Below are 16,427 nucleotides of genomic sequence, written 5' to 3' on the forward strand. Positions count from 1 at the left end.
CAAACACACACAGAGCACCCCAACCCGAATAAATACACACACACCAACACAGATACATACACACACAGACACACGCACCAACCCAATACAAATACATACACAAACACACACACAGCACCCCAACACAGGTACGCACACGCACAAACCCAACACACACACATACACACACACACACAAAAACACCCTAACATACATACACACACATAAATACATACAGACACCACCAAAACACAGATAAACACACATCACCCCAACACAGAATACACAAAGAAAAGCAGAAACATACACCCCAACACAGATAGACACACCGACCACCCCAACAAAGAAAAAAACACACCAACCCAACAAAGATACATTACACACACAAACATACATGCAAATATCAACCAAACAAAGGTACATCCAACAAACAGCACCCCAACACAGATAGACGCGATTTACAAACACACACCACCCCAACACAGATACATACACACACACACCAAAGAAACAGTGTGTATGTGTGTGTCTGCGTGTGCATGAATGTGTGAGGGTTTTTTTTATCTGTGTGTGTGATCTATTTTCTAAGAAGCAAATATGTATTTGGCATAATTAGAAAGAAATATCTGATCTTATCGGCTGGATGTGCTGAGATCCTGGAGCGATTTCTTCGAAACACGACAAGTCACCACGTTCATGGAAACATCTAGTGAAGAACACAGCTGCCAGGCTCTTTGATTCATCTTCACCAGCATGTGATCCGTACTGTGACTCTAATTCTCACTATAATTGGAGACATTCAAAACAAGCTCCAGGAATAAAAACATGAATGGAAAAATCACATCTGCTGTGTGTTTAGCACGGCGGACGTGAGAGACGACAATGTGGCGATGCCACGGAGGGACGGTGCGATGAAAAATGCATTGTTTTTCCAGCCATCACAGAGGAGAGGTGGAACACTGTGTCCCTACTGGTGACTGCTGCTGGGCTCTTATGTAAGGCTGTGCAGATCTCCCCCCCGACAAAGTCACACTGATCATTAATACACAGCAGCCAGAGGTGCAGCCTCCGCTGAGTCCCTGGAACTCTGGTCCGAACGTCTCTTGTCGATGGATAGTTTGTGACATTCATTTGAATTCTTATTTTCTTCCCGGCGAGCAAGGGTCATGTGTAAATAAAAAAAAGTCATGTTGGCATTCAATCATTTGAGTAACCTTTAATTAAAACCTCATATTGTTATTTAGCATCTTTGACATATTCCCAACAAGTTCATCATGTTTTAATGTTTCATTTATTTTATTTATTCTGGCATATCTATAATCTATATATATATATATATATATATATATATATTACTGACATCAGACTATTGAATGGTTGGTTTTATTTTGTATTATTGAAATGTTCTTTTTAAGCATTGCAATTTCTTTTGGACAGCTGAATTCAATATTTTTTATGTTGAAGATTACATTTGGATTTATTTCATTATTAAACTCAATAATATATATGTATAATAAAGGTTGATAAATATACATAAATATATATATATATATATATATATCTATATATATATATATATATAAAAGGTCTTAGTGTTTTTAAAATAATTTATTTAAAAAAAAATTACTAAAAAAATATGTTTTCATTAAAATAATTTAAAAAAACATTTGTGAAACACAATATTCTTAAATTTGTTAATTTAAGATAATTGATAAAGCTTTAAGCCTATCATGCGACACACAGATGGTCATGTGACAAAGTGGTATTTCCTGGTTGAACAATTATACCTTATGTTTATATTGAAATGTTTATATTTAAAAGGCCATCAATGGAAAAATATTGGATTTAGACAATTTATTTTTAAATTATTGGAATAAGAAAATAAAAAAAAATGAGTGAAAAAAAATCTATTTTATTATTCAATAAAATAGAGTTTATTTTTTCAATATAGAAATGATTCAATTTTAATTATTACAATAATAATTCAATGCTTGATAAAACACCAACATATCAACAAAGTTTCAACATAAAACGTTCAACGAAACCATTCAATATTCTGATGGCACTGATCTACTTCCATATATTACAATCCAAGTTTCAAGTACTACTGAACCTACCTCATGAATCCAGATGCTCTGAACTCAATGGCCTGAATGAATGAGGAGCGACACAAAAGCAATTCCCTCTTCCTTCTCTTCCTTGTTCAGACAAACCACCAGAACATTAAATATGAATGTCTCTGCACATGTTGCGTCTTAGAAAACAACATTAAAGTTTAATGAATGTGTAAAAGAATGTCCACATTATACAGCGGGTTAGTTTTATCGATTTACTTTTTAATATTTAAAATGTTTTTCATGTATCCATTTCTGCAAAAATCAAATGTAAATGTTTGGTATTTGTGAATAAAAGCGTTTGTAATGGTGCTTCCATGAGCGGAACGGATAGCATGCAAAGGTCGAAAAACATTTCTCTATCTATATCAAATCTGGCGTAATAAGATATCGGCGACTCAGATAGCGGCCCAGGTGAAGGAAGTTGTTTACTCGGAGTTCTGAACGCGCTGACCTTCAGCCTGCAACTGTGCGTTCCACAGCAACGTGTCTTGGCAGGAAGTCATTGGCTTAGTATGAGTTTCCTGTTCCAACCTCTGTGATATAAAAACACTGGCGGAGGAAGAAAGTGGAGCCGCGACCAGCACGTTTTTCACTCGTACGCTCTAACTTGAGGAGTGAAGCAGAGGAGGTCAGATTATTCCAAAGTCATGTGGGCGACTGAATAAAATCATCCGTGACTCCGGAAAATGTACTTTAATCCCGGGGAAAATCCTTCAAGATAGTGTCACACTAGTGGCAGTAAAATGGAAGTAGAGATCAGAGCCATAAAATGATTCAATAGTCGAATTTCAAATGTATAAACCTTTCATTTTCTTAATAAAATATATATTTTTCCCCGAGCATTAGCTGATTGAATTCAAGTATTTCTATACTGACTGGTCCCTTTTTTTTATAATATAAATATATAAAACAATATAAAAATGTTAGTATAATTAATAATGAATTTAAAAGGCTACGAATGCATTTCTTCTTCGTTTAATATCTTCTTAATTCAATATTTTATAAATGTATAATATATATATATAATATTATTATAAAATAAAATGTAATCCAAAAATGTGGTGACAAACAACTATTTCATTTAGAAAATAATAATAAGTTTTAACATTAGAAATGTTAAATTCAACCATTCAATATTCTGATAGCACTGATATACTTCCTTACAGTAACATATATATATTTTTAAACTATGTAAAATGTAGGTTTTAGCGCAGTAAGAGAACAATATATTAGTGACTCATTCTGCTTTTAACCCCTTTAAAATCTACAAGTTATTGGTACAGTTGAGATTGAGCCGTTTCATGTTGTAGGTGATTTATTTTTTTAAATATTAAGTAAAGAAAGAAAAATGTCTATTTTGGCTCTGCAACAACATGGTACACATACCTGGCTTCTTACCTATTTTTGAAAGATTGCAGATTTATTTTTTGAGTAAACTTGACTCTTCTCGACGTGTTAAGAGTCACAGGCTCTTGCTTCAAAGAAAACTAAGGTTTTTTTCAAAATAAAACACCTTTGCGAAAGTAATAATCTATTTAACAGAAAATATAATCGTATTTTTGTTCTCACTTAGGGTCCAATTAAATTCCCTTCCCTGGACCGGTACCAGGCCCTGGACAGGTGGTTGGGGTCCGCCATCTTAAAAGGGACTAATGAGTCATCGGGTCAATAAAGAGCAGCAAGACATGATTGACATGTTTAAATAAATTCATTTATTTCTGAAGGTTGCTATCCATAATCAATACAGACAAAAGCAATACTTTTACTACAATAAATCATTACAAATCATTAGAATCATTTTCGTGAGCATCACAATGAACAGTATATTGAACTATGTACAATGGAAGACGATGACACATTCGATCCGAGATCAGTCTGCAGAACAAAAAGAAAAACAAGGGGAGCGAGTAAAGAAGCTTTGAGACGTGTGAACAACAGTTGTCAGCGATGATGGACAAGAACACTTGGCAGGAAATGGGATCGAACAGGAGCTAAAAAGAATATTACGATGCAGTGTTACATTTGGTTCCGCAGTTGTAAACTAGATTGTTTCATGTCACTTTTGCATATGCCGTCAGGTAAAGTGTGTCAACAAGGCAAAGAGAGCTTTATAATAAAATAGACTTATATTTTTTTCATCATATTCAATGTGAGAAGGGGGAAGAATACAATACACTATACAACCCCGAAGCAAATAAAAATAAAAAGTTCTGAAAAAAGAACAGTAGCCAAAGTCTTTACACGGGAATATCATCGCAACAAGAATCTAAGAACGCTATACTCTCAATAGATCTATGTTTAGTTAAACTCTTTATGTACAGAATATACACTTTCAAGAAGATAAATAGATACTACAAGGTAGCATGGTGCAGCTCCGGTATCATTCACCGTCAACCGTGGTTCTGCTAGCCCAGTGATACATTCTGACCGGTTGAACGGCGAACAGAACTCTGCAGGAGCCGGTTACAGTGGGAACAGTTGATACACAAAGACACACTCGCACACGCAGTTGAGCCGGCCAAGTACATGCCACTGGTGACAACTTTATTTTTGGATAGTTCGGGCACTAGTAGGCTTTTCATTTAAGAAGTGAACGTGAAAAAACTTTTTTTGTGAATTTATTAAGCAGCATTTGATAACATTTTAATGAAGTGTGTGTCTAACTGTTGTACAGTACAATATAAATTGTAACCATAGTAAAACTGTACTTTTATTCATGTTTAACCCTTGGGTAATCTTAGGGTCAAGTTGACCCAAAAGGCCCAGAAAACAAATGTGTTTGTAATATCCTTTGTGTTTCTTCTGGGTCACCTTGACCCATGGATAACACGAGGGTTAAGATGGTATCTTTCCATGTTTTAATGTTAAACATTTGTACCGATGAACCTTTCAATAAGTATTTCCAACCATCCAAAATACATTTTTCAGATAAAAAGCTTGAGAATCATTTTATTTTATGAATATTAAATATTCAAGTTGATTTTCTCAAGAAAAATACAAAGTATATTGTAGGATTGTCTTATTTTTTAACTCTTATTTCTATCTTATGTTTGAATAAAAAAAATCCCTGGCTTGATGTTTTGCAGCAAAACAATTTTGTTGGTTCTCAGCCTCCATGTTGCCCGATTTTTTAACTTGCCACCAGAAACACTGACCGTCTCAACTTGTCCCTTCAGTGGTACCATCGACGTGGAGCTAAAGAGCAGGACTAAAGGTAGGAGTGTGTGAGGTTCTTCGGCTCAAGTGACTGAGGAACGGTGGGAGGTACAGTGCAATCCGAACGGCCGCCTGGGAGCTGATAAACACATGCTTTTTTTAACTCTTTATAGACATCTACAAATATATCTCTTTAAGTCTTTCGTAATGGACAGAAAACTAGAATAAATAACATCTGAATAATTAAGAAAATACTTTAATATCAATACCATAAATCAGTTTCTGGAGCGACCTACCGTGCTGTACATTTCTGAAATAATAATATCATAGAACGGTAAACTATTTTTTTTTTCACTTTCCACAAAAGAATAACAATATAATATTAGGTCCAAATATACCGAGAAAGAATCTCTCATTTCATAGAAAACTTAACAACAATATATAGACATTAAGGCATTTGGGTTGGATCTGAATCACACATTCATCTTTCAAAAATAAATAACATCTTAACACAGGAAATGACTCGGTGTACCATCTCTGCGCTCTCATTGGTCAGCCGGACGTACCACCTGGTCTCGCAAACATGCACTCACACATACTAAACCTCAAGTAAACAAATAGAATCTTGGTACCGTTAAAAGTTCTGACTATCTTTGCGTCTGTGCTTGCGCTCGAATATTTGGGTCACAGGAATAAATGGCCTCTGAATGTGCTGATACACACACGCGCACACACACATTTCCTGTCATGCATAGATGATGACCTGCTTCCAAAGAGTGTGTTAAAGGTGTAGAGGATGCAGAGAGTCTCTTAAGAGTCCATAGAAAGGGAAAACCTTTTTTCTTTCCTTTCTCTCTTTTCCATAATGCAGCTCAGCGGAGACGCCAAAATCTGACGATGAGCAGATCAGTCTGAAACACACAATGAAAGAACAAATGTTAACAATTGTTTAATTTTAATCACTTCATTCAATAGTTAGACATAAACACACTTGAGTTTCATGAGCAAGAAGACAAGTCAAATAATAAAAATACAAATAAAATAATTCTTATTATCATTATTACTATCGTTATCATTATATATATTTATTATATATATGTATTCAAAAGTTTTGAACAGTGATTAGTGTATCTTTAATCATCACAATTATTTAAAAGAAAAAAAATCTAAATATACTATAATAAGGCTTTTTAAAAGGTCAATCTGCAACAATGTGTTGATAACAGGAGTGTAAGAAAATATCAATACACTTAAATTTTAAAACAATTCTCCTGCATTCACATGATAAAATGAACAGCAATATAACAGAGGACATCAAAGCCTTATGAAGCATCTGCTGGTTGAATAACTATTTGATTTCTGGGCCAAAATGTCTGTTCTAGGAGTAGTTGAGGGGTGAAGAAGTAGGCCTCCAACGTCCCTCTTGAATAACAGCAGACAAAGCCGACCATTCAGACGGGCTCTTTAAACTGTACAGTGTGAACTCATTCACAGACTGCGATTAGACTTTTTATGCCACAACAAAAAAAAAAAAGAAAACCTCGGTCAACATCTTGAATAACTAGTACAGCTTGTGCAAACAAACATGGAAGGCTAGAAGGAGGGCAGGGGTCACCTGGACTCATTGTTTGAACTGCCACACTTTCTCATCTGAGAGGCAGCTTTTGATTGGCTGAGCTGGATTTTTTATTTTTTTTATCATTTGTAACACACCACTTGCAGTTTCCCCCTTGAAGCATATATTAAAAGAGAGTGCTGCGCACGTGAAGCAAGATGGTCGTAATTACATAATCAGAGTAGTGGGGTGCACTTTGATGGGGGATTCTTGTCGCTAGGCTGTGTTGCTATGGGCAGCATCTCTGAGGCGACGTCCGCCGAGAGGAAGCGGCTCTTAACGCGGTGACAGAATGGTGTTTTGAGGCCGAGCTTGACTGTCTGAGCGTGTAATGGCTGCATGCAAGTGTGCGTGATGGTTGAGGGGAGTGGAGTCCAGCTGTGAGGCGGGGAAACTGGATGGGACCGGTGAAATCTGGACGTGGAATCTTGCACCATCATAGGAATGGAAGTATATCAGCGCCATCAGAATATCTGGATATAACATTTTAAACGATGAAACTTTGAATATCGTTTTTGAAAAGGTGGTTGCTTTTTTAAAAAAAAAATGGAATTAATTCGATAATTACTATCACATTTTCATTTAGATTTCATTCAGTTACAATAATACTAAATCCACTATTTCTTTATTCTATAAAATTATAAATAAAATTGTAACATATTCCCCATTGACATCAAAAGAAAATAAATAAATAAATAAATAAAAGTTTTCTAATATACTTAGAATACTAAAAATCATTGATTAGAAAACCACAACATTTAAATAAGAATAGGTTATATTCAATTATCCACTATTCAGATGGCACCGATATACAGAAGGGATTTCTGAATATTGGGGTTGTTTAAAGTAATTTTCTTTAAATTAAAACAAACTAATGACACTCATAACTGGTTGTATCTGGTCTTATCATGTCAGACTTTACCTGTGGAAAAAGGGATGCGACCACTAAAACGGAATTACATTTTGAATCCAATTCGTGACCTTAAGTGAACCCTAAACGAATGAAGTTCTCGTCTCTGTTCTTGTTCTTAAAAAGAGGAAGAATATTAGCGTGAGCCGGGGGCATCCCAGGACCAACAGCATCCGCCGGTCGCTGATCCACCCCTGGACGTCTAATCTCACGTACGGTGACTGTAATCTGATGTGGAGCCGCGACTAAATAAATGTTGGGAACGCTGGCAATGCAGTTATCTAGCAGCTAACGCTGTCTGGAACATCCCGGCCTACTTTGGCCCCCTCCTCCCTGTGCCACACACACACACACACACACACACACACACACACACAGCCTGGAAACTCTGACACTACAGCCGGCGGTCTAACGTGTGCACGTTTGTTCTCCGTATATCAAGTAACGTGGCATTTGTGGAAATCCTGCCTTAGTCGTTTTTACCCTGCATTGTGTTGTTGCAAGATGGCTGCTACAGTGGACCAGTATAAACATGAAGAGAGGCTACACGCCAGTGAGCAAGGCATCGAGCATCAAACAGCTGAGAGACAAGAGAAAAAGGTCTCGAGGTGTCCGTTCGGCGTTTTCAAACCATACACACCTTGTCAAAACGGCCTCATTTGTGGAGCGCATTAAGAGCTGCTCAGCGTGAGTTAGCGATGCATGGCTGTGCAAGGAGACCTCTTTCGCTTGACGTCCCTCAACAACACACACACATGTACGCACTTTTAAAAAATGGTTGCATGTAATAGGCGCTGGCAGTTGCTGGCTGCATCATCGTCCAATGCGATGACATCACCGGGGCGATACTCGGGCGAGTGACGTTATAGATAAAGCGGGGATTTGAAGGCGGATGGAGTCGAACGCCTCTAATCTGTCTGATGAATTACGCGCTTCGACGTCGCCGCCGCCGATGGTCATGTTGCTCTTGTGTGGCGCCCGCGGGTGCAGCAGATGGTGCGGATGTCATTAGCAGGAGAGTAAAGAGTAGGTGCAGATGCAAGGGAAGCACAGAGGGATGACGTGTAGACTTTTACGTGTCACTGATGCATGGAAATCGGCGTCACGGGAGCCGCGTTGAACAGGGTTTTATCCCCCATCAAGTCTGCTCTTAAAATCAACTATCTCACAGGGGTGTAAGGAAATATAAATACACTTAAATATATATTTTTCATAATGGTTATGGTTTATATATCAATAAAATGTTGGTAAAATTGACAACTGCAATTTACATGCAAATATGAGCAGTGTTTGTTCATTTTTGTGTCGCAATTCAGCTCCCGGCCGCTAGATGGCAGCAGTCATTACACCCTCTGCAGCTGAAGTAAGTAAGTAATTTTTATTTATATAGCGCTTAAACAATCGAAACAATATTCAATAAAGTATATACTTTAAAGATCAAGATAAAACTGATAATACAACAGGAGTTCCAAAAAATCAAGGAAAAGACTGAACAAATGAAAACGTCTTAAGATTCTTAAAGGAGTCAGTAGACTCCATCAAGCGCAAAGGAACAATACAATCACCGAACACCTGACTGTGGACAAGAGGATACAGACGACTCAAGCAGCTTTTAAAGCTGATGTTTTGACATATTTTGGTATGGAAAACAAATGAAAGCAGCTTTTCAAGAGTCATCTAGTATCTATATATATATCGTATCTCTGGCCCTGTATCGTGATAGGCGTCGCCAGATTCTTGCAAATACACACCCTTATTTCTCACTGTTGTAAAGACCCTCCACGGCCATCTATACCCGACACGTTTAAATTTTGACCATCTCACATTGCAGTCATCATCCAAGGGGATTTGACTTTTCGAGGAATGTTGGTCACCATCAGATAGTGTTGTTAGACGCCGAGGTGAAAACAGAGACGGCTGACTTGGCTAATCTGGGTCTAGTACAGTACATCCATCTGGCTGAGCTCTGGCTAGCCACATCGCTGGAGGACACACAGAACATCTTGTTCACAAAACAGACACATTCTCATGGCTGTGCTTGGACGTCCATAGGCCTCTCGGTTGGACCCCCCGAAAAAAGATTCAGCTGCCCGTTTTTTCCAACGTCACATGGTTTTAAAGGAGGCTTATTCTTCAGCGGGGCCACCGATATACAAATTCCTTCAAGCAGAAGTGAGCCTGAACCAAGTGTCAAAAAAAATAAATCCTTCACTCCCAGCCAAACTACAAGATTAAACTTATCTTTCAGAGTCAATGAGGTGCTTTGGCAAGACCGAACAACCTCATACTCCGGGGGTCAGGGTGGCAACACGGTCCAAGGCCCTCAGCATGACGCCTTGATAAACACGGACTCAAAAGCCTGCCGCCAACAGAGCCCGGCGCCAAAAACCCCTGTAGCACACTCTGACCTCCTTCACCCCTGCGTTTCCTGCACAGCGGAGAGCGGGTAAACAAGTGATCAGGTCTGCGTGCCCCGGCTTCCCAGAATGCACCTCAGTGGAAAAGGGCCTCATCAATGAGTTTGTTTATCGCTGAAAAAAGCCGAAGCGCCTCCCTTTCGTCTTTGGAGTGTGACGCAGAGCCTCCTCTTTGCTCGTCTTGCTGCTAAACGAACAGCCTAATGAGGCAGAAGAGGCGAGAGCGTGCACGTGCCATCTCGTCCTATTATGCAGTCGTAGTCAGGCGAGCGGCGATGGAAAACAAAATGAGTGAATGTTTTGCTCCGTCCACGTAGCTGCCAAGTGTGGACGCACTACTGGAAAAAACCCCCAAAAAAACAGGGAAGAAAAACACTTGCAGTGCATGTGTACGTGCGCTTCAGTCCTCACATTGTTAGCGGCTTACAATCATTTCTTACTCTGTAGGGGTTTGTACTGGCCAGATTCTGTCGATACAGGGTCAACAATACTATATACTGTGATATATATTGAGATACTGTAGGAACAAGGTTATGTATGTGTAGTAGGATTTAACTGCTTTCATTAGTTTTTAGTTTTCTGAAAAGCTTTAAAAGCAGCTGGAGTCAACTGTATCCTCTGGTCCTCAGTCATCGCTAGGATATCAGGAGTTCCATTAGTTGTGGAGGTCATAATGCCATGAATATTTGCATGTTAATTGTAAATTTAAAAAGACCTTAATATTTTATTTTATACACATTTTAAATAACTATGATTTTTTTTAAATCATGAAATAACACTGGTCCGTACTTAACTAAACATTGGACAGGTTTTTCCATTTGTATTTACTGCCCGTCAAAGGGTAAACATGTGCATACGACGTTCAGTGTGCAAGACTCTAAAACACATCAAGAGACTAATCTGCTTGTTTGTTAAGCGAACTCGAGGACCGTGTTGTGAAATAAAAGCTACTTTCTATTGAAATGGCCCAAAGCCGAGACAAAAACAGGCCCCTCTCACAGCAACTTTTCAAACGCGCTGTGCCAGGAATGCGGAGCGTGACAGCTACCTATGATGGCCGCATAGCAACTCGCCCACTTTGTTGTTTTTTTTTTTTCCTCTGACTAGATGCCGACAAGGACGCGCAAAACACATATCTACTTGTTGTGCCGGGCCTCACATGTCAGCATTTAACCAACCCTCCAGCACACCCACCGCCACCGTCGCCCTCCTCTGTGAGTGAGCTCACAAACACATGTGAGCTCACATTATGGGGTTTGATGTCCCTCTGTGACTTGTTTACGCCGATTTACGAGCCGCGGTGAGGCTTCCCCCTTTTGCTAGCTGGGACCCTATGGTATTGATCATGACGGGATGGTGGATATCGGAGGTCCATAGAGGTCACGTTGATGTGCAACACATCCTGATGCCTACCCGGCTGGAAAAAAACAACGGAAATGCCCGCGGGTCCTTCAGACATTAGACTGATGAGATTGTGACGAATACCTTTAGAATTTAGTCTAAACATATAGATTTTGATTAACATTGAAATTGTGTTTAGACTGTAAACGTCAGAAAAGTCCTCTATGATCACAAACATTTTTATATCTATTTTTGTCCATGCAAAGAGTTTTGTTCAAAAGACATTTAAATGGTTTGAGGTTTTACATGAACTCCACGTTGCTGTATAACCGAGCGGAGAGATCCTGCTCAGTCATGGTGCTTGTTTACTTCAAAGCTTGCAGCACGGTCACGTTTCAGAGCAGCCTCGTGCTGCTTTCACATGCAGTCGGAAACTAGGGAATCCATGAATACAAATGATTTTAAACGAAAAGTAAAAAATACAAAATAAAAATGAAAAATCAGGGTCTGACTTGATTTTATAGGAATCATCTATCTAGTGTATTAAAGAAATGGAAAAAATACTACAAACAATTCACATTTTCTTAACCTCTGATACATTTACAATCCGTCTGGAATAGATATTAATCGAGCTCACCTTTGGCAGTGGTTGCGGCCTCCTTGAATCCCAAACAGACATATGGCGTGCTGTGTAATCCATTGATAACCCCTTTGCAGCTGCTTGCGGGTTTGAAGCCAACCAGGTCCTCGCATTTCTCTACTCCTCGGTTGTCCAGCAGGTTTAAGGCAATGTAGCTGATTCCGTTGGGGTAGCCGGCGGAGCTCTGCTGGGTCACGGGGCTGCCGTACTCTTCGTCGGAGCCCTCGCTGCTCCGGGATGAGATGTTCTCCACCGAGCTGTGCCTCTTCACGGCGTCGTCGCGGGGGTAGGAGGACAGGATGGGGGTCACAGTGGCTGTGGAGGAGAATGTTTCGGAACTGTGGCGCCGGCGTCCCTGCGGATTGGCCCGGATCACCTTAGCCGAGCAATCGGGGTCCACCGGCAGAGAGGTCGCCTCAAGCAGGAACACTCCGATGCCATCTGGGACTCCCTCATCCTCCAAAGAAGATCTTCTCTGGTGGCTGCTCTGGCTGAGGGAAAACCACATCAAATAAGTTAAACATTTAGAAAGCATAAAAAAATGTGTCACTGTATTAAGATGAACACAATGAAAGTACCTTGATGTGCTTTGAGGAAAATGAGGTCTAGTGGATCCAGTCCTTCCAAAGGTCATCTCTGTGTAGTCATTCGTCACCTGATCATCCAAAGTGACTCCCTTCTCGTGGACATCGTAGGCGCCATCTTCTTCCTCGGAGCTAGGGCACATGGCCAGCTCCGGGAGCGTACCGAGGCGCTTCACGGGGGTGTCATCATCTTTGGGGGAGTGCAGGCTCAGCTCTAGGTTGATGTAGTCCGTCAGACAGGATCGCCGGGGGTTACTCCCGGCGGAACCGAGGGATGAACTCTGGCTTCCTGTGGAAGGCGGGGAGAATCTAGAGCCACTGAAATCAATATTGATGTACTCCCCTGGGCTACGGGGCTCTCCGGGCTGAGGATGTTCATTCATGCTTGGCAGGGTTCGGAGGGTATCCAGAGACAGCCTGTTGGGTCGACCGTGTCTCCCCCTATAGGGCAAACTTTCAGACCGGCCATGTCTGACGGGAGAAGGTACAGTGGGGCATGTTGGAAAGTTCTGGGCGGACGCCGGCTGCATCACTGAGTAATAGTCGGACTCGGCTCTCTGTCGTAGAGTCTGAGGACTCATCAACACGTACTGGTTGTTGTCGTCTGTCTTTGAGGCCTGAAGTTTGGCCGGGAGAGTACGTGAGTTCGCTTGGTACGTTGGCCTCACAGAGTCGCCCGACGTGGCGCCCGAGTAATAATCAGGTGGCGTTTGCAGTTGAGGTGGATTTCCGGGCGACATATTCATGTACTCGCCGTGCCGGTCTGGACTCTCCACGGAGGACTTGGAGCCACACCACATCCGCATATAACCGTTGTCCTCCGATGAGTTACTGCAGGGGGAGTTGTTCTTGTAGCTTCTGTTGGCGGGGGTCTGTTGGTGAACCCTTGGGTTGACTATCTGCTTCGGTGCGGACACGCACATGGGGCTCATCGGGACGTAGTTGTCCACCTTTGCGGATTGTGTCGCGATGCCAGGGGTCATGGGCATGTATCCATCGTCCCCGAGGTTACTGATGGAGCTCCTGGAGGAACCGATTTCTATGTCCCCGTAATCTTCGGGGTAGGAGACTTTAGGGGAGGCCGAGTACGAGTTGTGTCCGTCCGCTAGCCTCATGAGCGTGTATTCATCCAGGGAGGCCGAGGAAAGAGGGGTGACCACCTTCTGGTGACGCGGCGTCGTGAGCGAGTGCGTGCGTTTTCTGAACGCCTTCTCGAACGCGTCGCTGCTGGCCCTCGACCTGCAGCCGTTCGCCGCTTCCATCATCATATAGCCGGAGATGTCGCTCGCTTCTCGTAACGGTGGCGTGCTGGATAATGAGTCGGGGGTGTCACTCCGGGTCAGGAGGAGGAACCTGGGCTCCCCTGGACTGGAGCCGTACTCGTCGCACAAGATGAATCCGGTGTCACTCAAAGACCCGGAGATGGAGGCGCTGCAGCTGAAAGGTCGCCTGGCTTTATCTGGAGTTGAAATGCCGACTCTGGGGGACATGCTGATGGGGCTGGAGGCAGCAGGGGGGGAGTTGGACACTGGCATGGAAAGGCTATGTTGCAGGCTCGAAGAGGACTCCAGTATACGACAGGTCCGACCACTGCTCAGCGTGTGGCACCTGCTGATGTTATGAGCAGAATTGGGACTGGTCGGACTCCCAGTTACAGAGAGAGACATGGACAGGGGCCGCGTCACGCTCCCGTCGCCCTCGCTCGCCGTTCTCACCCGACAGGACGTGAACTTCCTCCCCGGGGAAGTGGCCGCCATACTGTCGGTTCTGGATCTCCTCACGAGACCCGTTTGACTCGGGGGCAAGTTGTTGAGATTGCGCCTGGTGGGCACGGAGATGGGGTTGGTGCTGGCCGACTGGCTCTTGCTCCTGGGCCTGAACTCGGACAGCTCCTTCATGGCCTTCATGGCCTCCAGGATGGTCTCGTGGATGTTCTGCGCCACCACGGAGTCCTCGGCCTGCATCCAGAACTCGCCCGGCCCGGTCACCGCCGACCGCCCGACCTCGATGAAGAAGAAGCTGTCGGAGTGGCCACATCTGCGGATGTTCATGAGCTGCAGACTGACAGCGGGGCTGTCACAGTTCAGCTTCACGAAGCTGATGGTGCGGCTGGACAAGCACAGCCTGTAGACCCCGGTCAGGTTCTTGGTCTGACCCAGACCTTTGGATTTCAGGTTGACCTGCCAGATCTCTTTGTAAGCGGCGGTGGCGGGGGCGATGAGTCCGTAGCTGGTCTCCTCGAAGCCCACCAGGGAGGACGTGGACGCCGGGCTGTCGAAGACCTTGCCCTCGGCGATGAGATCCGTGAGGACCTCGAACCAGCTCTCCTGCTCCTGGTCGGTGTCGGCGGCCACCGCGAAGTACTCGTCCTTGGTGTAGAGGGCGATGAGGTGCTTGTGCTTGGCGTCGGCCCGTTTGTTGACGCAGAGACAGGAGTCCAGAGTGATGACCCGTTTCGCCGCGGACTTGTTCCTCCATTTCTTCTCGCTCTCGTAGTACTCCAGGCGGGCCGGGCAGCGCTCGGTGGGCTCCCGGAGCACGAAGAACCGCCGGTGCCCGTGTTTCTGCTTCCTCAGGTACCCGCACTTCTTCACGCCGCTGTTGGATAACAGGTGTCCCCCCGTCGCTGGAGGAGGACTCGCCATTTCTCAACGGTTCTCTTTTCTAGTTTTAAAAAATTACACAATGTTCCTTTTTTTCTGTTTAAAAACGATCCGGTTTAACTTGAATTAATCCATCGCGCACGATATAAAAATAAAAATAAACGGTCGCCGCGTTTGCAAGCGCGGTGCGGATCCTCGGTGCAGCAGATCTGATCTGACCCAGGAGAAAAACAACATGTGACGCGCTAAAAACGGACCGAAACACAGAGTCATGGGGGCGGGAGGACGAAGAAGGGGGCCGTGCCTGTCAGTCACGCAGCTGCGGCGCGTCCTATTGGTGGATTTCTTAATTCAAAGCGACTCAAGCCACGCCCCCTCGCGGCTGCTGCGAGTACAAACAGAATCACAACAAATGGCAGTACGTGGAATTTAAACTTCAAAACGCCCCGAGTTTTAATTAAAATCCTTGTATCTAAGAAAATGACATTTTCAAGTAAATATATATATATATATATAAATATCTGAGATTTTTAAAAATCAAATAATTTGCAAAATAAATATTTTAATGGCCACGTTGTACACTGTTTCTTCCACTCTACAATAGCAGTAATTCAATCGGTGTAAACAAACTTGAAATCGCATTACAAGTGGCTCTCCTCGTTTTAAAATAGAATTTTCATTTCAAAATATTTAACAGTTATGCTTAGATAAATGATGCGTTCACGTAAAAAGTAATATAATGACGGTCCTACTAAAACCCTGCCTCTATATTGCTATAATCGTTGGATAACACCACTGTGACGCAGATACTGTAGTTAGGAGGCTTTCAGGGAAATCACATATAGGGAAATGCTGCCACCACATGGCTACTCCACAACATAGCCTTCAACAATGTAATACGTCTTAGTATACAAAGTGTGTATCTTCAACAGAATTGATAACCAATGCTGCCACTTCAAGTTATGGGAGATATGTCAGATGTCAGGGTCAAGCCAACCAACATCTGTTCCTCGGATCATCTTGTTAATTATGACAGTGATTATCTGTGAAATCTTCCTCATGATC

At 42.5% G+C, this 16,427-nt stretch overlaps 1 protein-coding gene across 1 annotated transcript; it reads right to left on the reverse strand.

Annotated features, from left to right (window-relative positions):
- Positions 1-3,785: 3,785 nt before the first annotated feature.
- LOC148079819 (insulin receptor substrate 2-like) lies at positions 3,786-15,596 on the reverse strand. The gene is made up of 3 exons (XM_087791501.1): positions 12,754-15,596; positions 12,173-12,666; positions 3,786-6,163 (listed from the first exon to the last, which is right to left on the reverse strand). The coding sequence occupies exons 1-3, from the start codon at positions 15,402-15,404 to the stop codon at positions 6,159-6,161; spliced, it is 3,150 nt and encodes a 1,049-aa protein (XP_087647627.1). The 5' UTR covers positions 15,405-15,596; the 3' UTR covers positions 3,786-6,158.
- Positions 15,597-16,427: the final 831 nt, after the last annotated feature.

Source organism: Callionymus lyra, chromosome 5, assembly GCF_982586985.1.
Source record: "Callionymus lyra chromosome 5, fCalLyr1.hap1.1, whole genome shotgun sequence".
Lineage (NCBI taxonomy): Eukaryota > Metazoa > Chordata > Actinopteri > Syngnathiformes > Callionymidae > Callionymus > Callionymus lyra.